General features: G+C 40.5%; 1 protein-coding gene across 5 annotated transcripts in view; it reads left to right on the forward strand.

The window, feature by feature from the left end:
* ptprfa (protein tyrosine phosphatase receptor type Fa) overlaps positions 1 to 23848 on the forward strand; it is a 211984-nt gene that overhangs the window by 60985 nt on the left and 127151 nt on the right. For all 5 annotated transcript variants that reach the window (XM_069718469.1, XM_069718470.1, XM_069718471.1 and 2 more), the window contains exons 3-4: positions 5866 to 6011; positions 8409 to 8550. In XM_069718469.1, the coding sequence (XP_069574570.1) occupies positions 5866 to 6011; positions 8409 to 8550 (288 nt within the window). The remainder of the gene's footprint in view (positions 1 to 5865; positions 6012 to 8408; positions 8551 to 23848) is intronic.

Raw genomic sequence — 23848 nt, forward strand, 5'->3', positions numbered from 1 at the left:
GCCTGTGCTTACAATCTGCCCGTCAGCTTGACTGGGAGGTGGGTTGATGGACAGGATACAGTACTGCTAACATGATGACAAAATGTTCCAGAAGAAAACCAAACAAGCAAACCTGACAAAACTAAAATATGGAGTCCAGAGTTTTGTTAGGTTTGCCAACTCCCTCTTTGTTGTAATTGAAAAGTTGGAAATACACCGATGTTGAAGAGTTGAGGAATAAAGGTACTCGAGTTCTTTGGTCAACTGCTTCTGAAGGGAATCTGTGCTCCGTTGTCAAACGAGAAAGTAGTGGGATTACAACACTTTAGATGTGCCCTCTGTGGGAGGCTGTGGCCCAGACGGTAGAGTGGGTTGTGCACTGATTGGACGGCTGGTGGTTCGATCCCCGACTCCTCCTGTCCACATGCCTAAGTGTCCTTGAACAAGGCACCACCGCGTACCATCGGTGTGGGAATGGTCTCCTGCTGGCGAGCACCAAGTCTCATGAGTGTGTGAATGGAAAACCGTGTAAAAGCGCTTTGAGACCATAAGGTGATTGTGACAGACATCTTGCTATCACTGTGGGTTCTTTCAGCACGAACAACAACAACCAGCTCCAGTACAGCTTCACAAGGTGTTTATTTCACCACAAACAATACAGTATATATATTACTGTGCTCTCCTGTCCCCAGCAGTGAGCCGCCGGTGTCCTGCTATCAGGTTTTATGGGGAAGAGAGAGACAACCAGTGATTGACTGCTGCCGGGCTTATGAAGCCTGTTCCCTGAACCACTCCCCCAATCAGTTCCTCCTGCAGCTGAGCCAAACCACGCCCCACCACCACAGTGATAAAGCGCTATACAAGTGCAGACCATTGATCTCCATCTGCTACTTTACTTTACTTTACTTTACTTTACTTTACTTTACTTTACTTTACTTTACTTTACTTTACTTTACTTTACTTTACTTTACTTTGCTTTACTTTGCTTTACTTTACTTTACACAGGACAACTACTACTTGGTGTACTTCTGGTGAATCAGTGGTACTTGCTCACGATGTGCATTGTTGGTAACTCATCTTAAAGCCTGTGTCCACCAAAGAGTTTCTTCCTCCTGTAAGCTGGGAGCCATCGCCAGAGCTTTGGAGGAGCAGCGTTTTTACAGCGGAGATACCTTTTTTCCTTTTATAACAAATACCTGCGGAAGTTAATGTATGTGTTTCAAGAACACAATTTTAAAGATATATGGTTTCATCAGCAAAATGTCAGGACAGAGTTGAGTACTTGTTCTGGTTGAAAGGAAGACTGACACTCGTAGGCAGAGAGGACGACCCGCCGGTCTATGTGGGTTCACGAGAGTTTGTGTGAGGAAACATCTCGGCGAGGACAATCGTCTGATTCAGGAGCAGAAGTTGGAAGGAATCTAGTTGAAGTCGTAGTTTGGTGTGAGACGGACAGTTTCAAGTGTTGCTCTACAAAATTGGACCTTTAATTTCAAGGAAAGACACAAATTACGGAAGGCGGTCAGCTCGGAGGAGTGAGGTATGTGCAGAGCTGAATGAGACGTGACGTCAGGTCTTTGTGTCTTTTGTCCCGCTCATTCCTTCGCTGTGATTGGACAGATGGATAAGAAGTGACAGTGACTAGCCAGTGTTTTACTTCAAGTTTAGAATTGTTCAACTCTGCAACTGGTAGAAACCCCGCTGAACCTTCAGTGCTCCGCATAAAGAGAAACGCTCAGCACCTCGTCACGCTGCTGCTGTTTGAAATGACACGGCGCTCCCATCAACAACAATTTAAGAGATACACTGCTCAGGGAAAAATGGTTTGTTGGACATGGACACTTATTGTAAACATGCAAACAGGTGCTCTCAAAGCCCTGTTCCAGTTTTTATTTCCACGATAGCGCAGGCGTGGCATATGCTCCCGACAGCAGCTTGATAACATGAATCTTATTTTCACCGTTAGCCTCGGAGGCCCCGGTGTTAGTGTTGCTTTAAAAGAATAAACTTCATCTTTCTCGACATTCTAACAACAATTTTGACAAATGTCACTTTTTTTTTTGTATTCACACTTCGGGTCAATTTTAAATCACCATTTAAGTTAACATCCATATCTTTCAACTGTGGGATGAAACTGAAGCCATGTTTATGCAGAAAATATCTAATTAAACACAACTACATCCTTACTCTGACATTCTTTGACAAAGACATCGCTTTATATGAATAAACCCTTCTCCCTTATGCATTTAGATACATCTGAATTTCCTTAAAAGGATGTGTGTAGCCCCAGCATGTTTCTCCTGTGAGCTACTGCTTTTCTTTGCACTCCTGTTGATGAAACAATCTCCCATCTGTGGTGCAGCCGTGCATGTCCTCTGAGAGGTTTACTTTATGCAAAGATCAGCCTCTGAATGAGCAGGGAGGAGTTGGCATTTAACACGTGCTAAACCTATTATTGGGAGCTGGATAGCTGTTATGTCAGTAAATGCCAGTAGCCTAAATCGTTGTGTCAACAAAGCTTTTGCCTCCTTCAGATGGTGTGTACTGACTAACCAAGCTGCCCGTCACATCCATGCAGACTCCTGAGCAGTAAGCAATAAGAACTCATTCAGTTTCCCAGGATGAAGTGGCAGCGGAGATGAAGCACACATACACGTGAAAAAAAAAGTCCACGCAGGTGCACGTTAGAAAACATTTAACATGTGCAAAACCAGGTTTTTTGACAATTATTGAACAAAAAAATAAGTATTAACAACCAGTATTATACAGTAAATTCTGAAAATTAGATTAGATTTGACCATAAGATTTTTGTTTGACCCAAATGACCCACCGGGTGAATGACATCGATCAGCTGTCGTTCTTTCTCCCAGTTCTTCATTCTGCACTGCCCAGCAAAAAATAATATGATGTACATTTCCAAAGAGAGGAGACAGAGTTGTCTCCTCCTCAAAAAAAAATAAAAAAATAAAAAAATAAATGATTACAGCCGCAGTCCTTTTTCAACAGTGTAGGTGCGGCGATGCTAAATGCGTACAGGGGAACCACTGGAACTGATGCAGGGTTGGTGAAACGTGCAACGCTTTTCATCACAACTAAATGCAGCAAATAAAACAACAAAAAAAGCTAGTTGCCAATATTATTGTTGAGATGATCTTCACTGGGGGCATCAATGATGCGCGACATCCTTTGAGATAAAACTCATTCAGATAAATTAGGGAAATTGTCTGCTTTGTGAGAAAAGGTATCAGAGGCCTCCGTAGATATCTCTATGGATGTTACTGGATGTTACCAGTGGTTTCAGCTGTGGCTTTTTATCAACAAAATGAAAGAAAATGTTCTAATATGTAAACTGTTTACTGCCAACACAAAGTGTTTATATTAAACATAATATAAAAGGTTCACTGCTAACATTTTCTTATATTTTACCAGCCTGAAAGTTTGCAAATTGTCTATATTTCTGCATAAATATAACCTAAAACATTATCTGATTTTAACAGAATTAGATAAAAGGAACCCGATTAAACAAATGAGAAACAAATATTGTACTTGGACACTGATTTATTAAAGGAAAAGTATCTGATATTGTGTATCTGTGAGTGTCAAACATATGTGAACCTCCTGGATTATTAAAGTCGGGTGTTTTCAGTCACTGAGGATGATAAACAGGTAAGAGTGGGCACCTTTTTATTTTGGTGTCAAGAGTATAAACCCACTCAATGTAAAACTAAGACATGGCATTCCAATTCAGAATCAATTATTTTATATCAACTTAATACAGCCTGAAGAACAACAAAAATATATGGAGTGTAATCAAAAACACCGAACAAAAACTGGACTGAGAAATCTAAAGTACATTTGGAGCAGCAGCTTGATGGTTTTTAACTGTGGAATCATATTTTTTATTTCGTGGTTCAAAAGTAGCTGTAAACTGTGGATAAGTACGCTGTCAAGTGCTTTAGTTCACATTTTGAAAAGTTCAAAAGACGAGGTAGTCGGTTCCTCAGAGAGGTTAGCCATTAGTCGCTGGAGGAGCAGCATTAGCAGGAGTTAAAGAGCTCTAACTGTCTCACCGTGCATATCATCTTTGCACCTGTTAATTTGGTCGGTTTTGTGGTTGTGTTTGTTTGTTACATTTGCAAGTTGTGGGGCACAGTTGCTTTGAGTCAGAGCTCAAATTGAACTGTATTTTTTTATACCAACAACATGTTGCATCCATCCACCACGTTTAAAATAATATACTCCGATCATGCTGAGAATAGTTGAGTCTAAAAAAAAAAAAAAAAAAATTCCTCTCTGACCTGCAGACTATTTTTTTTAGTTTTTTCCGTTACTTTTAACAAGCAAGCAGTTACAGTAAATATTACAACTATGCATGTAGCATTTTCTTGATGAAGTGAAATCATGACGGTGTATCCACAGAAGAGAGTTTATGGTCTACTTTCCTCCTCATCTGAAACGCCTACCCTTGAAGATTATATGCAAGAGGTCAAAAACGAATTCCAAGAAATACCGCAAGCGCGGGGTCAGAGAAGAATGCAAGTGAGGGACGACTCCCAGCTGCCAGTGAAGTGAAGCGAGGGCACCGGCTTGTTTTATATCAGAAGCGTTGAGCCTCAGGGTCAGCCAAAGCAGCCATGGGAAATAAATAGCTTAATAATGTTATGATCCACTCACTTTTTCCTCCTCCCACCTTCTCTGCCTCCATGAAACCTCTGATTAAGAAAAATAATGTGTGCTGGCTTAAATCTCAAATGCTCACTTATTTAAGTGCATTATTTCTCTGCTGTACATTGACCATCCTCAGAACCCCACAGTAACCTGGGGTACATTGTGTATTACTAAACTTCCATGGAAATATGCTTGGGGAGCAGCTCTTGGCTCCAACTGCACAGATGGGTTATAAGTCATGTTGAACTTTAAAACGCTCAATTATCAGCTGCCAAAAGTTCCTGTGAAAATGTTTCCCTGCCTGCAGAATCCTCTTCATGGCTCCCTGCCGGTGAAATAGGATTGAAGCCCTGCCAGAAACATGCGCTCCTCTTTTTCAGCCTGCCAATTTGAAAATGTTGCTTTCACCGTTACTGCCTGAAAAAATTTTAAATTCCCAAATTAGAATAAGTCTTTTCAAACAAAACTCTTTATTACCAACAATAACTCCTCATTTAATCAGAAAGTCTCTGCTCCTGTTTTCATCACCAAATAAAACTCTGTTTTAACAAGAGTTCTGTCTGAACAAGCGGAGAAACAGGAAGTGACGGGGTTTGTGTTCTTCACATTAAAATGATGTGATTAAATGTTTGTGATCAGAGGAAGTGATTCCATATTACTGGATGTTAAATGAGTTTTCTCCACACGTCCAGTTGTCAGAGACGTCTCTTTGTTTGTTTCATCCAGCAGGTCTATGTGTTGAATGAACATGAATTAAACAGCATCTAAAGCTCTTATTTTGAAAGGCTGATGGAGTCCTTGTTTCTATATTCCAGTCACAGACGCTCTGTTCTGGAAACATACGCAGCTTTTAGAACCTTTTTTTTTTTTTTTTTCAACTTTGAGCCCCAAGCTCAATAAATAAATACAAAAATTACAACCAAAACATTTCTGTTATGTGCAGCATTATTATCAAAGGAAGTGATTTATTCCTTTATCAGGAAGTTCTTAAAAGAAAAGACTCATTTTTCTTTCTTGACTTTTTTCTAATTCCCGCAATTTCCCGCAAAGGTGGTACTTTCTGACACTTCGTACATGGAGGTGTGCTCACGGGTATTAAACTGGTTTGGAAAGAACATATTGTCAGCGCAAAGCTTACAGCCAGTGTAAAGATATGACATCTCTGTGACTGGTTATCCTCTCTCAGCTCATCTTCATCTCGCCTTCTCTCTCCCTCAGGCATGCCCAGCTTCATCAAGTCCCCTGACGACCAAACAGGGATCTCGGGTGGTGTGGCGTCCTTCGTGTGCCAGGCGGTGGGTGAGCCCAAACCTCGCATCACCTGGATGAAGAAGGGGAAGAAAGTCAGCTCTCAGCGCTTTGAGGTACGAGTACATGAACTAGTCTGATGTGTTAGTATGCAGCAGCGCCGCGTCACACCTTTACTGCTCATTACCTTTCTGTGTTTGTGTGTCGATGTATTGTATGCAATCATATTCTGTCAGTATACTTGTCGGGTGGATATGTCTCATTACCACTCTGCACTGAAACCTACGCAGCAGCTTCCTCCATGTATTTCCTGTTTGAAGACCATTTGATGCAAAACACAGAGTTCCCACAGGTCAGGGACTTTCAGGGAATTTTAAAAACTCTTCCATACACAGGAAAGTCAAGGAATTTGATCATTTTTTCACCAAGTAATGGAATATCAAGGAATTTTGCTTGCTAGTTTAAATTATAGTCGTCATTTATTAGAACGTAATAATGTCCATGTATGTAGCTGCAACGTTAGCTAGGTAGTTATTGTCAGTGTGTATATTTGGTAGCATTAATGCTCACTGACACAAATTGAAAATGTAGCTTCTTATTAGGCTGTGAGCTAATTACACACAACATTCACTTGGATTTAAAGTTGAACTGCTTAGATTTTGTTGGTGAAATGTCAAAGTCATTACGACTTCACATTCGTCCCATCTGTCGGTGCAAAACCCAGATCTCAGGAAGGTCATGAGGGCATTTCTTTGGAATTGGTACAATTGTTCACTTGGACTCAAAGAGGAACAGATTACGTTTGATAGTCAAAGGTCAATGTGATTGTGACTTAGTGGGATCTATATTTGTAAATTGGGAAGCGGCGTTGTGTGTTTGCCTGTTTGGCAAACATGACTGTTGCACAAAGTAAAATACAAAAATAGCTATTTGATTAATTCACGAGGTGGCTGGTCAGCAGAATCTTTGTAGGACATTTCCTAATGTGGTTTGTGACAGAGCATCAAGTGCTGGATTCAAGCCCTTTTCAGAGTCTCCTGTGAATGTCTTGAAATGTGCAAATATATATGTATATGTAGACATTTATGACAATATATTTTTTAATCCAGCTGTATTAACACTCACAGTGTCTGCGTAATAAGTCGGACTGTATGAGTCATCCTGCAGGACCCCGGAGCGGCAGGAAGGCTCATTAGCTGCCAACCAACCCAACTGACTCAGAGTAAAGCGACTCAACTTGATGTTGTGAATAATGGGAACCATCTTCCACCTGTCTGCTCAGCATTACTCAGACTGATGGCTTCCCTGTGTGCGGTGTGGTTTACCTCCTCCCAATGCAGCCAGACAGTCCTGCTCTGCAACTCTCTTTTAAATACTGTAGCCTGCGTTTCGATTTCATTCAGTAGAATCCGACTTTTGATTGATTAACAGGGAAAGAACAGACTCTTTAGTCAACATCAATCAATGGCCAGCAACGTAGTCCAATGAAAACAAACATTTTAAAGTGTCTGTGTTTGTCCAAACACACAGTTTCAAGATGCTTTCTGGAAATAGAAAACAACCTCTTTATGTCCACAGGGTTCTTACTTACTGATCTTGGTATTGAAAAATGATAATTTTTGTCTTTTCTGTTGTTTTGTCTCACATACCCAAAAACCTTCAGCTCTTTATCTTTCAAATGGGTCTAATTTTCATTATCTGGGCTTTCACATTGAAATATATATATTGAGTTACATTTGTGCAAAGCTACCCTCATTTCTAAATTGATAGTTTTGGTTAATTGGGGATCATAATATCCTGTAGGTGTAATCAGGAGTGTGCATGGTTGTCTGTTTCTGTCGGTCTTTCTGTGTTCACCGTGATAATGAGTTTTGTCAGTAGAAATCACTTATTCAAGTTAATAGTTGGCTTTTTCTAAAACTGATGACTGTGAAGTTGCGTGAATATTTGTGCCGAGGTTAAAGAAATTCCCTCAAGGTGTTCTTGAGATATTGCGTTCATAAGAATGGGAAAAGAAGAACAGTGGAACAGATGGACAACCTGTAAGTGTAATCCCTGCAGCTGTGGCTGTCACCATAAAAAAATAGCCTTTTCATGTTGATGCACCACGCTAATAACAGTTGGCATTCTGGCTAACAGCAGAAAGGAGGACCCCCCTCCTAAAGTATTTTAAAACTGCGGTTTCCGAGGAGGCTCCAGCTGTTGCGAGATACAACAATATACTGAAGCAAGTTGTATATGTCCATATTTTTTCTTCACTGAATATCACGATACTGATGATGGATAGAAGTCATCAGTATGTTTATTGTGTGTTTTAAACAGGGCACAAAAAAGTGTTCATTTCTGGGTAAAATAATTTAGGCTAGCAGATACTGTATGTTGGAGGATGAGGACTTTAGATCTTATGATTATTTTTGGTAAGTGCTGAACTTTTGCACGAAATACACAAGCAAGTGCAGGAACATCCAAAAGTACGACATGTGTTCAAACCCCCTCTGCTCTCTTCTGGCCAGGTGATCGAGTTCGACGACGGCTCCGGCTCGGTGCTGCGTATCCAGCCTTTGAGGACCCACCGTGACGAAGCCATCTACGAATGCACGGCCACCAACAGCGTGGGAGAGATCAACACCAGCGCCAAGCTCACCGTGTTAGAGGGTAAGACCTTCACTCTGTCATCGTCTCACTGACTCTCTGACAGCTGAAGAGGTGTTGGTGCTCTTGTGATCCTGTGCTGCCCTCACATTAGAGGTGAGTTCCCGTCTCGGACTGTTTGTGAAAGTGAAGGATGGGCTGAATGGTGCTGCCGTCCCAGTAGATCTGAAGAGGAAACACGTGGCCCTCTTGGAAGTGCAGATGTTCCTTTAGAAGGACTTTGCTCGTAAGGCAGGTGTCACCTCGCTACCAGTTCCATCTCTGTACATTCAGAGTATACAAACTGCAAGTCAACGGTGCAACTGGTGCACTGCACTGGGTGCTGGAAGCATCTGGTAATTCTGCTGAGGCGACATATATACCTGCCAATATTTCTACCCATCATTGAGGCCATTTTAATTTGGTTCAAAAGAACAAGGCCTGCTGGGAAATGTTAATTTGTTTGTCCAACGTGATAACCTGCGTTGACATTGTGACAATTTGTGTCAATGGTTCGACCTTTTAGGAAGAAGCTCTCCAGTGTTTATGTGTGTGCCTGAGTGTGCGTCTGTATTTGGGGCCCAAGGAAAAGATTTGCACCAATCACAGTGATGTTACGGTGCAGCTGTAGATGTGGCGGTGTCATGGGCAGCATGTTATGCTGGTTCTCCCCAGACAGGCGAGACTAATCCCTGTGACAGAATCACTGCTGAAAAGGAGAATATTATGGTCGAGTCTCAATGCAGTTCTTCCACAGCAGGTTTCAGACAGGCTGCTGCTGTTCCCCCTCGAGTCCGCAAGAAGTCCTCCAAACTGAATGAAAAATTGCAGCCTGTTTTTTTGGCCTTTAAAAACTGTAGCACTTTAAGGCTTTCTGAAACTCCCTATGTGACGGAACATAATGTCCGACCGGTTTGGCTCCTGAATAGTGTCCAGAATCTCTGTGATGGTGTTTACTGAGCAGGGATGTGTTGAAAGACATTTAGGCGGTGAACTTCCTGTAGGTGTGTCTCATAACAGCTCTGTTCTTTGCCAGGAGACAGAGACCGGTCCCATTAATATGATCAATGCTGTTTGATGGACAAACAACCAGACACAAAAGAGGGCCGTCTCTCAGGCGGCCTTCTCCAAATCATTCAGGAACCCATTATGCTTCTTCTGCCATGTAGATATTGTCAGCAGTAAACACAGCCGGAGGTGTCACACCATCGTTTCTCTATGAAAGCACTCAGGGTCTCGTTAAAAGAGAGTGACAGGCCAGGCTGATGATCCGTGGTGGCAGACGACCATTTAATGCTCGTTATAAAGCTCAGAATAAGATGTTAACTGTTCCACGTGTCACACAGTGTGCACTATTGATTAGTGGTGCAGATATTTTTACAGTCAAGATGTTCTTTATCATCTGACAGGGTTAGATCATCAATGAAGCTTTTTACAGACTAAGTTAATAGAGACAGCATTTCATGGAGACAGATTTTATTAGTTGTGAAAGAATAATAAGAATATCGGATTCATCTCCATTATATTTGTCTACGTGGATGGAAAAACATTTTATTTTACTACCACTAAAGATAATTTGTGAAAAAATTGCAAAGAGCAGTAATTTCACAGGATTTATCACAACAATTACACAACAGTGTAATGTTCATTTTTTAAATAAAACAGTAATTTCATATTCCACACTATGCCGCTGTTTTAAAATTATAATCATGTTTTTTCCACTGGAATTTACAGTTGTTTCCTCTTTGCTGTTTTCGAAGTGAGTAATAGGAGAATCAGAGTAAACATGCAACGTGTCTCTCCAGCAGAGACCTCTGAAAACAGCTGGGAAAGGAAAACAAAGGCAGCTGTAAGCACAGTGGAGGGAAAAATTACAGATATGTCATTTGAGCCTGTATTTATTACACATTTTATAAGAGAAAATCACTCTTAACTGGCCAAACGATAAAGCTTTTTTGGTCAAGAATTTAAAGCATTTTCATTAACTTTCCTAAGTTATAATCTCCACGGATATTTAGTAGAGTTCCAGGAGTCTGAAATAGCCTTCAGGAAAGCATGTTATGTGAGCAAAGTGATGTTTTGAGAGAAAGCATGATGACTATGATACCATTAAAAGATACTGTTTTGACAAAAACTAACGTTTTAAGACTGATCTTGTGTGGGAAGGAGGGAAGAGTGCAAAACTGAAAAACTCTGAAGCAATATTACACACAAAAGTGTGCTTCAGAGAGGAATTAATGTCATTAAAGCACACCCTCCAGTGTAATATTGTGATTATACAACAAGTTACCAACCAAATAAAACATGTAATCGAAATGTTTTCATATTGTGGAGCAGTTTGCTCTCAAAACGTAAAACTTTTGCAAGCGTGATCTCCGTTTCCATGGCAACACATGGGGCATGACTAAGAACTGGAAAACAACCAGCCACATCAGATACTCTTATGTAACGCCTGCAATGTTTATTACTCCAGGAAGTAGTCCAGCCCTTAGCAACCACCCTAGCAACAGAGAGGATTTCTAGTCTCCAACTGAATAAATACAGAACATAGAAACATTAAACTGATCAGCTAGTTCAGTCTGGTTGGAACAAAGATATCTGAGGAACAAAGATAATCTGATGAACAAAGATGTCTGATGAATAAAGATATCTGATGAACAAAGATATCAGATGAACTAATATATCTGATGAACTAAGATATCTGATAAACAAAGATAATCTGATAAACAAAGATATCTGATGAACAAAGATATTTGATGAACAAAGATATCTGGTGAACAAAGATATCTGATGAACAAAGATATCTGATGAACTAAGATATCTGATGAAGAAAGATATCTGAAGAACAAAGATATCTGATGAACAAAGATATCTAGTGAACAAAGATATCCATGTTCTCATGTGTTTTTAACATTTTAGCTCCGTGTCATGTGTTCAAACCAAACCGGTCCAGCTAGCCTCCTCTAGGATTGTAAGTGTGTGACTATCCGTGGTGTTACGGTACGGGTGCTCGGAGCGACCAAAAAGGACCAAAAGAGACCCGACTTCACCAAATGGGTCATTTAATAGAACTAGAACAAATAGAAACTACATTATACTGCATATTATATCAAATTCTATTCTAATTAAATATTTACTATTGAGATGGCGGAGTGATATTTTCTAGTCGACAGAGGAGCACATTCCAAATGTACAGTTGACCGATCAGATTTCTTGGTTGGAGCTATTTGTTGTATAAACAACACTCTACCAATATTTTAGGGTGTAAATGTTATATTTGTAAACATGATCATAACTTATTTGATCATCACAGTCCGCAACTGAAAAGTTTATGAAGTGACACAATGGGAAAAATGTATTTCAGAAGTAGTTTTGCATTATCTTAAAAATAACTAGAATTCCCACCTTGAAAGGCTGAAGTTGGTTCTGTCCTCTCGTAGTAAAAGCTGAAGAAACTGAAGGCCTTTTATTTTAGGGAGGCAGTAGCTCAGTTGGTAGAGTGGGTTGCCCACTAATCAGAAGGTTGGTGGTTCAATCCCAGCTCCTCCTGTCTGTGTGCCTAAGTGTCCTTTAGCAAGTCACTGAACCCTAAAAATTGCTCCTTATGGTGAACCATCGGTGTGTTTTAAGTCGCATTGGATAACAGCATCAGCTAAAATGAAATGTAACACTAAATGTTTCATTACTGATGATGATGAAACCTACTTTCATTCCAGTCACTGATTTTTGCTCCACTCTGCGGTGTGTGTGTGTGTGTGTGTGTGTGTGTGTGTGTGTGTGTGTGTGTGTGTGTGTGTGTGTGTGTGTGTGTGTGTGTGTGTCAGTCTCAGAGAGGGTGAGAACTAAAGACTGAATGGAAATAAAAAAAAACAGCCAAAGCAATAATTGAGAATGGGCAGAATGAGAGATGACAGAGAGAGGAAGAGGATGAAGAGGATGAAGAGGCGAGGAGTCGACAGCAGGACTCTGGGTGAGGAGGGTGCTGCATTGGTAAAGAAGTAAACCGACAGAGAAGTTAAGGGGACGAAGGGAGGGAGATGGTGCAGCCGATGCCCGGCACACAGAGAGGAGAGGGACTCTTCTCGCCTGGTTGTATGTTTTACTGCAGAAAATATCATACTTTCTTCTTTCAGCTGATTGTGACCATCTTCAATCACAAACTCACCTCCCTCCAAATAAGCCTCTTGTACTTGTGGTACTGCTGGTTGCACTGTATCAACAATTAAGTCTTTTAAAGTACCAGATTTCTTTCCCCTGTTTTCCCGTCAGCCCTCTGCAGTAACCCATTTGTTTTCCTCCGAGATGCCTCGGGGCAGTACGACCGTAAAGGTGTGTGCTGGAGCTCTCTGCTTTATGTGTTGTGGTGGAATGCATATTTACACCATGTGAATGATGGGGATGACACATTATTACAGTTGTCCTTTATTCATTCTTGGGGATTTTATCCCAATATATCCAATAGATTTTATTTGCTGCAACCCTGCAGTGGTTTCATACTGGAAATACATTTTAAAGCACATTGTAACTTTGTTTTAAAAAGTACTGTATAGATAAAGTTCCCTGTATTATTATTATTTCCATGGGCCTATAAATGACCATGTACAAAACATTTAAAGTTTATCTGCATTTCTAAAACTCTAAACTGAACCTGTTTATTGAAGAATTATTCTTATGGTGAAAACATTCAACACTTTTGACCCAGTCAGTAGGACGAGCTGCTGAAGTTCAGTTCGGACAAATTCATTTAACACTAGTATTAAAAAAAAAAAAAAAAAAAAAAAGCCTTGTCATTCGGCAGCAAATACACATACAACAGTACAAATACAACAGATACATCCACGCTTGCTCTTTCATTTTTAATTGCAGAATTTTTGCTACAAGCTTACATAAGAATACCTTATTTCACACTTTTCAAATGAATTTTTAGCCTCGTACCTGTCCGGTACACCTGTGCAGGAACTGAGAGGGGAGAAGCTTCTTCGGCTTGCTACTGTCCTACTAGTGAGCTGTATAGTGGACATCTGTAAATTGTAGCATTGTTACGACCTGGCTTCGGGGAAACCAGAGACTCCCCTCTCTCCGTTCCCAGAAGAACAACAACAGCATCAAGATTTAAAGCCATTTAAAAGGTTTATTTTGCACGTCATGTCTTCAGACAACAAACAACAAACAAAAAGGACCAAAGTTGTTTCTTACACTTACCTAGAAAATGAAATAAAACTTAAAGACAAAGTACGAGGAGGGGAGGGGAGGCGAGGGGAGGGGAGGAGAGGAGAGGAGAGACACAGGTCATAACGAGCAGATGAGGCATTTGAGGACATCTGTAACCCCCCCCCACCCCCACCCCAAACTGCATGAAACCCAAAGTTTTAAACTGTAATCAGTAATGTAATTTTCTTTCTGTTAACATGGATTCTATAAAACTGCTTTTAGAAAAGTATTGTTTAGGAATCAATATCAAAGTCAAGGTTTTCGTACTGTATTGAACATTCTTATCCATAACTAAGCCCGGTTTAAAAGTTGCGTGCATGTTTGTATCAACACGTTATATCACAAATTTGTTATCATGTTGTGATTTTTCCGATTTCTGGCCTTTTCTTGTGTTCAATAAAGTATGATATAGTCATAGTATAAATGTGTAGAATTGCAGAAAATGTATTGAAAAACTCCATTTTCTGTGTGAGGACCCCGAGCCTCCCTGCAAGATGTCTGTCTCCACCTCTTTGCAAATCAAACCTCCATCCCAGAAGGTGGGAGAGGCTTGGTCTGTAATGACAGGAAACACTATATATATATATAATGACAATATAAAATCACTACCAATCAAACAGAGAAGCACAATGCCCTTTTTAAGATTTAAAATGTTTTAAATGAATTTCCCCACCATCAATTAAAGTTACAAATTATTTCTCAGCATTGAATTGTGAGAGAAGAAACTTTTTGAGTTTTCTGTGAATGGACTGTATTTTATTTCTGATAAACCTTCCCATGTTTTGATTATACTAGCATCCTTTGCATCCCTCACCATCGTGGCTAAAGGAATAACAATCCAGGTCAGGGTCAGTGATATCATTTGATATTATGTGATATCAAGTTATAATATTGTCTTCTGACCGATATGTTAGCTTAAAAGTCCAAGTTAAAAATGAAATTCCCTCGCCTGCATTGATTGAATCCCATTGATTGTAACCAATATTATATTTTTAGAATTCGTTTTCCAGTCGACGGCTTATTTTGCTCATAAAGTTTTTTTTAGCATATATAAAAACCCACATGGATATAACAAGATTAAAAACTAGATTTTCCCTGGAAGGAGTCTAATTATTTACTTTTCCAAGGTCAGCCTTGTCTCATGCTGACGTCTGTCTTGGAGAACAGTCTCTGGCAGCAGGAGCCTCCGGCCAAGCAGCTCTCGGTAGAGTTATGTAGCTGAGAGTTATTCTGTCACCATGAAACAAATTTGAACATTGGGCAAAAGATGGAGCTTTCTTGAAACCAAATGTACAACAAGAACACAGTGTTCTCACATTTGTGCTGCTTTTAAACAAACATTCAGCTTCTGGAATGATAGCACTGCCCTCCAGCTGAATTCATGTGTTTTCCTCTGGTCTTCCTTTGCTCCTTTGATGGATATGATGTATTTTAAGCAGCTGATATGAAGGAAGCTTCTGGTCTCTTGGTATGTAATCATTAAAAATTCGATTTAAAAAAAAAAATTTAGGTTGTGTTTCTTATGGTCTGATGCATTCTGCCAAGATTAAAAAAAAAAAATCCATTTGAGCATGACAATGACTTCAATGTTGAATGTAAAAGATGTTGTCTTTACCACTCATTGTAGAGGATGTATAATTGGAATAATATCCACAATATCTCTTGTTTATTCTGAGCTGTATCATGGACATGAAGTATTCACTGTGAGTCTGCATCCACTTGGCTTGTCCTCACAGATAATACTTTTTGCATTGTCTTGGCTTCCTGAGTAAAGAAGGCAGCAACTTTTATGAGTGAGGAGATGTGGTTGACCTTGTGGCTATCGCTTCCTTTTAAAAGGTGTGATTGGTTGATTTAATCTTTATCTTTGTGATAATGGGCACAGAAGGGACAGTGACATTCAGTAGGCTTCAGTAGTTATTTATAATGTTAGTTAACTCTTGACAATCATCAGTCCGTGGAGGCCGACTCACAGCACCATAAATTGAGTGATTAGAGCGTGAACCTCCAGACATGTATATGTTAGTTTCTTCCTGTGTAAGGTTTTGATGGCGGTGCCGGTCTGCTCCTCCTTCAGCTATTACAAACAGCGATGCACCACAGTTGCACCTGCGCTTGTTTACCAAAGTACCAAACATGTTGGAACACCTACTTGAAAATAGGACCGTTCGTATTGATTCAGTGGAAAATACAAGGTGTTGTATGAAGGTATTTTTGTGCCTTTATTATAGAAGCAAAAGAAAAAAGTGTCGAGAGCAAATTTCTGTCATTGCAATCAAAAATCAAGTTTGTAAGTGAAAATATATAAAGTTAGATTAAATTTGCATTGCAAACACATTTTCTCTCACTGTTTTGTTAGTTTTGGTCACAGAATTCTGAATTTTGCTTTTGAAACAAGACTTTTTGGCTTGAAATCAAAAACCTTTACTTTCAAATCAAAAACCCTTTTCATGTCATGTAGACATAGAAAAATGAGTTCACGCCACCTGACCACCAATGTTTTAATGCTTCCATAAAGCTCTGCAGGTCTGTTTGTTTCTTGGTTCAGTCAGTGAGTGTTGACTGGTGGTCCAGCGAACAGGGAACTGGGCCGTCCTTTACTGAGCTACAGTGAGACTGAAGTGTCACATGGTGATGCAAGCGAACCTGTGTTGTCTGGTCCAGTTTGATGAAAGCTCCATTGGTGTGTGTGAGGGATCCAGACGACTGCAGTATTAGGACTACTCCCTGCAGATATCTTGCTTTGTCCTTGGCCGAGCAAAGACAGCGTCTGAATCTGGACTGCACATACAGTATGCAGTAGCTGGCAGAAAATATCTTCCCGAATGAAAGTAAAAGAGTTTGCTGAGCACGTGTTGTTTGAAATTGTTCTTTTATCTGAGAATTCGCCCTGAGAAATCTTTTGTTGCTTTGAAAATGAGTCAAGAAGGAAATTTGACATGAACAGCCCATGGTGAGTACTTACCACATCCCTGAAGTGTTCACTGACAACATTTTAGACTACTAACCATCCTCAGTGGTCGAGCCTATTAGCCATGCATTAGCCATTGTTTTTACTAAGGGAACAGTTAACCATTAATATGGAATCCGTCAAGCTGGTGCTGTGAGCCAACTGCCTGTCACAACTTCCAATGCTGCAAGGGACTTGACATGGTGCAAAATGAGCAATAAATCTCTGGGTTGGAATTACTCTGCAGAAAGGTCTAAAAGGTTTATACCTTCCCAGGCTGTGTAGATTACTGTAACAGCATCAAAATGACAGTCCAGAGCTGAGGAAGTGACTTGTAGCCCTCCAGTACTGGGTGTTAGAGGGAGGTTAGTCGGGTCAGAGCCCCTTACTGGACCCCCACCGAAGGGCCCTTGTATTGTATAGGTCACGTGTTGGCTTTAAAATATATTTTTGGATATAAAAGTGTTCGTAGCTTCCAGGTCTGTAAAATGGCTCCGATCCAGAAGTGTCTTCAGCTGCAATACCAGCGAGTGCCACTAGAGGTCGTCTCCAAAAAGCCTCCGGCTCCATAGACTCCCATTCAACTTCTCTCATCAAATCCAAAGTGAATAAAATGTGTCCATCAGTTATCTCGGTGTTGTTAGCTAAAGTCACTCCTTCTTATTAGTTTTCTGGAGGTCCATCTGAAAATAATCCCTCATTCATTAGAAAAGAAGATTCAAGAAGACCTGTTTTTGGGGGCGTGTCTGTTTGATTGACAGGCCTGTGGTGCAGTCAGGTTACAGCTATCGGTGGGCGGGACGTAGTATCGTCAGGTTTCCAATCAGATCGGTCAGATCCACTGCTGGCTCCTCCCCCAGCTCGTCCAAATATGGTCACTTCCTGCTCCAAACCGCTCCGAACTAGCAAAGATGGTGACGGACAGAATCTGAACTGGAGGATTGATAACGTTCACAAACCAACGATGACATCACTGATGGTTGATGACACCACTGATGGTTGATGACCTCACTGATGGTTGATGACCTCACTGATGGTTGATGGTTGTTTTACATGTGAGGATGTGACCTAAGGGCCACTTTCAGTGTCAGAGAGAGAAAACAGGCTTGTGAGAAGCTTTTTATATTTTACTTTGATTTGATGGGTTTTGATGTCCTCCATCTTTAAGTCTATCATCATTTTACCTGATGTGTTTGTTTGTGTTTGATTACATGTCTCTGTAGTTGCCGCTCTTATGCTGGTTGTCATCTCTCTGTGTGGAACACCTTTCCAACAGACCTGCCACGAATGTGACTGATGCAGTGTTTTTAAGCTGTTTTATCCTTTGGTTTTCCTGCCTACGGACTATTATGTTATGTATGGGTTGACATAAAAGCTGAGCATAAGATACGAGGGCCTCATGGGGACACACACTGACAATAACTTCAAACTTTGGACAGAGCAGCTCTCCAATCTTCCCTGGAATCTGTGGTTCTCTGACGACCGAGGTCGCAGAGGTGAAGGGCAGCGCCGGTCTTTAAAGGGATACCTCTTTGTTTCTTCATGCCAGGAGGCTGCTTTCTGTCTGCCTGCTGGTCTGATTGCACACGGGTCTGTATGATGGCACCTTGGATTGACCTTAAAAATGAGAAACTGTTAACATCTCTAATTGGAGATCAATGAACTCTGCCAAATGCAGGCCAGCTCATTGGTTTCTGTCCCAGGGAGTAGTGTTGGACTGACTGCCACTAAAAAGCTGTCTCGTAACTCCAGGGAACAAATGCAGAAGCTCTTTTCTTACTCTGTTAGTGATGTGTGAAATTCAGATTTCAGAGTAATCTCTGACAAAAGTACTGGTAATAGTGCAGACTAAATCATTTGAGAATCCTGGGACTCTACTTAATGAGGAAGACGAGACAGTAAGCAGCCCAATGAGACACCAGGAAACATGAAGCAATTATCTTTCTGATCCCACATCTTAGCAAATTTTTCATGTCTTTACATGTCTACGTACATCTACAGAAACCGGAAACCCAGCCAATACCAGAGCTCAGACCATCCCTCTCAACAGTAATCAAACTGATGTCAAATGAAACTATCGTGTCTAATCGGAGCAGAATGACATCGCTTAGCTGACTTCAAACAACAAAGGTGGTTCGAGAAACTTGGTGTTGTACTGGATGTTTTCAAAGCCAGTTGGAAAACATCTTTAGCTGAGACCGGTTTCATGCTAGTGAGCTTGTCTATGTCTGCGCTAGCCAGGAAAAACAGCCCTCCAAACTAGCTGGCTTACCAACTACCCGTTCAAAATCTAGTTTAGTTGCTAACAGATGATGAAGCGTTTTTATATCAACCACTCCATCAACTTTTTTTTTTTTTTTGCATTTTACACTCTAGCAGAGGAGGGTAACATAAAGGTAGATGGTGTAGAGCTAGAGATCTCAGTTTACTCTGTCCTCCCTCAACAGTTGACACATGATTTAAGTAGTTAGTTATGTGGTTAGTTGATGGTTGGTTGGTTGGTTAGTTAGATGGCTGGTTGGTTAATTGGTCAGTTGGTTAATTGGTTGGTTGATAGGTTCATTTGTTGGTAGGTTGTTTGGTTATTTGGTTAATTAGTACGATGGTTGGTAAGTTGGTTAGTGGGTTGGCTGGTTGGTTAGGTGGTTGGTTGGTAAGTCGGTTGGTTGGTTCGTGGGTTGGTTGGTAATAGATGATTTGCATTTGGTAAATGAACATTTCTCATTAAACAGCTGCTTTATGATGATCATATATACAAAACACCTACATTGTAAAATAAACTGGAACTATCCCTTAAGTGTAAAATGTCTGTGGGACATTATGACGTTACAGAAGTAAACAACTTTTCCTTATGAAAAGTTGTCCTCACCATTTGCCCACTGTTATTGTTTAAGATTTGTTCTTAAGAAAATTCAGAGTCTGTCTGGGAGGGATAAACCTGCTGCCACAGAGAATGTGTTTATATATTTTTTATTTGTCGTATTTATTTGATTAATTTTTTTATATTCGTTTTTAGAATATTCTTAAATGTTGATGCCATACTTTTGTCTTTTTTTTAATGTGCTCATTTTCAAACACAAACTCAAACTATTGTAAATGTTGGGGAGTAACTAGTCACAAATAACAATGTTACAAATAACATTTAATTACATGTTGTAGTTATATGTAAATAAATTATGTAATTAAATCACAAAATAAATGAATTTGAATCAGTTACAGAGTAAATAATGCATGATTAAATTACAGTTACCATTGAAAATGTGTGATTACTAAGGTGTTACATCTGAATATGGTTGGTTTGAGGTTCTGCTGATATTTTCCCTTTACTGCAGTCAGTTTGGATCGACACACTCGAGATTTGTTTTGGTGGTTGTGCTTTCAAATCAAAACATTCCCATTTTTAATTAGAGTTTTATTGAAGAACTTAAAGGTTTGACTGTAATCAGTGTTGAGTTGTGTTGGCAGGTTTGCACTACCTCGCTTAAATTCTGTTTTTTTATTGCCAAAGTGGGAAAAAAAATCTGTTAAAAAGGTAATGAAAAAGTAATCCAATGTGAAAGGTTGCATTACCTTGATAAAGTAATTAAAATATCTACATTACTTATTACATTTTTAACAGGATAATAATGATTTGTAATTCACGGTGTGTTCAGGCAGCGGGGAAGTGGGAAAGTTCTGATTTGGTAACCTCCGACTTCCCAATATGGAGCGTTCACATGACAACAACAGAGGCAACATGGCGGCTCCTATCAGCTCTATATCTGCTGTCTCAATACAGAAAAAGTGACAAACAACCTTGTCATCACCCCTGTAGACCATCACAGGGAGGAAATGGAGTCATTATAATTTGTATACTACATTTCTACATGTAGTTTTTAGCAGATCATGTTTAAAACGGACAGAAAACTACCGGCAACAAACTAACAGCCGTGTGGGAGGAGTGCTGTCTGTCAAAAATAGTAATTAGTGTTGTTTAACGGCACAACACCCTGCTCTAACGTGTAGGACCTCAATTAACCATGAAGTGACTTACTTTTGCATGAAGCAAGTGTATCTCCTTTCACCTCAAACATTTCCATGTTAACTGACGTCAGACCGACTTCTCAGAGCTCTCACAAACCTCTGACTTTCCTGGTGGGAGATTCCCAGTTCGACAGACGTTCAGGTGATTTCTCCCACTCGGAGGTCGAACTTTCCCACTTCCAGTTGCTTGTGAACGCACCACTATAACATTGCGAAAGTAACCTTCCCAACATAACCCACCTTGGCTTATTCTTTTTGACTTCTTACTAATGTATTTCTTATATACTTGCTAATATGGTTCTTATATACTTGCATACTTCTGTTTAGTAGCTGTGTCTTTTTGTTTGTCTCCCCTTGTTTCAGTTCTTGCCATGGACAGTGGGAGCCTTTCATAATCTTCAATCCACTTGAAAATTGAGGAGTGTATGACTCTGAGTTCAACAGAAATGTTACAATTTGACATTGACGATGGTGTTCGTCCCATTGCCAAAATATGTCTTCGGAATAATGACTAATAAAAGCCACTCCATCTGACCGAAGGCTTCAGAAACACAATGGATCTTGTAATCCTGAACACATCCACCTTTTAACTTCCAGCATCAGCTCTTGCTAGCTGCACATTCGTGCTCCAATGACAGACAGCTCGCCTCCTTCTCTGCAGCCGGAGGGCTGCTGATGTCATTGAAGTGTGTTCGTAGCTGGGTAGGCTCCAAGCCAGGTCTGGAGACTGAGGGGAATGGTGGTGGTGGTGGTGGTGGTGGTGGTGGTGGGGGGGGGGGGGTGATGGAGAGCACTGGGCCTCAGGAATGAACAACCATGCCTCACTGTTATTGTATCACGTGAACATGAGTCTTCTACACACAGACACACATTTTCACACAAATACACACAACCATAAACACCATGCAAGTAGACGTTCCACATGATTGTTGTCATCCATCAGTGTGCCGGCTCTGCAGGCCATACAGAGTCCGGCTGCCTTCACATGCTCGCACTGACCTGCAGGAAGCACAGAGCATTCTTCTCTTTCTGTCTCACATGTAACAGTAACACTGGAGGAAACCAGCAACAGTGCTGAATACCACAATTTGGACTTCCATGTCAGTATGAGATTTTCATGCTACTTTGATACCAAGTCAAACAACTCATCAGACTGAAAAGTCCTAATTTGTAGTTAGAAATGTTCCTCCTTGCAGCATCAAGTGGAAGTTGTTTTTAAAGGTTTTTTTCTGTATACATCAAGCGGCAGCCAGCAGTGACGTCACCCGTTGGTTTGTGAATGTTATGAAGCCTCCAGTTCAGACTTTTTCCTACAATATACTCAGACCTTTCAAGACTGTTTTTTCAGACTGGAATACATACTGAAAAAGTGAGTAAATATACTTGACTATAGGGCTATACATTTGTGTTCACATTGGAGTTACAGTGGAAGTTTAAAGCAGACCTATTGTTGATCTGGGCTTGATCATGTATGGATGGATTTCATATGTTTTTCACTCAAGAATTAGTTTGACAGGCCGAACTGAGGGACTGCATAAAGGGCCAGTCAAGATACATAAGGATTTTTATTTTAAACTGTGCAAAGCTACTCTGGTTGAGTTCCAGAATACAAATCACAAAATTGAAATAATTATAATAGTTCCCCTTTAAGATATTAAATAAAATTATCTTACAACTGAGCATTGACTGATGTTAAAGTAGCATTAAAAAGGACGTTCTGAAAGGAGATCCTTGTCCAGTTTAAGTGTAAGCATTATTTAAAGCTCATTTGAACTGGAAGTGTTGAAATCAGCTGGCAGACTAATTGGAAAATTACCCACATATGCAGATGTAAAGAGCTGGTATATGGTAACAACATCAAAGTAATTCTTCTTCCTATCTGGTGATTATACCATTATATTTAATTTGTGGCAATTTCTGCCCTGAATCTTACGTACAGGTCCTACGACTTTCTTCAATAAACTTCTCCATTTTGGACCGGTGTTATTTGGAGTCTGGCACATGGCACGGGTTCTGGTAGGGTCCCCTTCCAGCGAAGCCTTTCAGTACTGTCTTTCATCAAGAACTTGGCTGGAGGCTGATGCTTCGAGCAAACCACACATTTCAGCCTCATGGCCACAGCAGGGCCTCCTTCTGCTTTCTGTATCTGCTTCTTCTAGTAAGTCTCAGAGGTCGTCCAGCAAGAGTGTCCTCGTGCATGCTGAAAGTCCTTCAACACGGCAGTCTCAAAATGGACTCGGGCCTTGCTGGCAGTAAATATACAGATGTAACAGACACCAGTGTTTTCCTTTGCTGCTTTCTGACAGGAGGTTTGTGGTGCAGTGGTCACCCTTCTGTCTCTACTGACTTCTGGTGATTTTGGAGAGGATTTGTTCATCCTCTTTTTGCCCTGAAGTCATTCAGCTAATGAAATAAAGACTCATACATTAGACAAGCTGCTCAAGCACATAAACCCAATCCACCACTGTTGGAGTCACCCTGTGGTGACCACAATGGAAATGATGTAATTGTTGGTTATTGTGACAGTTTGAGCGGGAAAGAAAGCCATGCAGCCTGGGTAAATGCTGTATCTGGGGGATATCAGCAGCGTGATATGCTAATGATGTATCTCAGTAACTGTATGGACGTGGAGGAGTCAGCCCTGGCAGCTGCTGTGTTGAGATCGGGGAGTCTGGTGCGGCTGGATATGGAAGGAACCCTGTGGGAGCTGCTGTGGGCTCCGTCTCCATGGTAATTAGAGCAACTGGATGCTGGTGTAAACTCACGTACAGAAACATCCTCATCCTGCTCAATGATAATCTGGTTGATTGGTCAGCTTGCTGTTTAGTTGATGCCATGAGCTCTATGAGCCTATTAAGAATGATGGGGAAAAAAACAGTGGTAGCACTGTAGGAGATTTTCTGGTAATAGCTGAATATAAAGCACACTAAGACACCTGTTGACAGCACATACGAGAGATTTAATGGACTAACACAAATAAGATGATTAATTTATTACAACTTAAAGAGGCACTACAAGTCAAATCATGGCTGCTTTTCTGTCTGAAGTAATGAGGGCTCAGAGGAATAGAAATGGAAAGTGTAGGGACTCCTGGCATCTTTTCAACACAGTCATGTTTATTTCATAGAATCATGAACA

This window comes from Brachyistius frenatus, unplaced genomic scaffold (assembly GCF_029030835.1).
Source record: "Brachyistius frenatus isolate BFR_SWC_R1_liver_20210118 unplaced genomic scaffold, ASM2903083v1 Contig_192, whole genome shotgun sequence".
NCBI lineage: Eukaryota > Metazoa > Chordata > Actinopteri > Embiotocidae > Brachyistius > Brachyistius frenatus.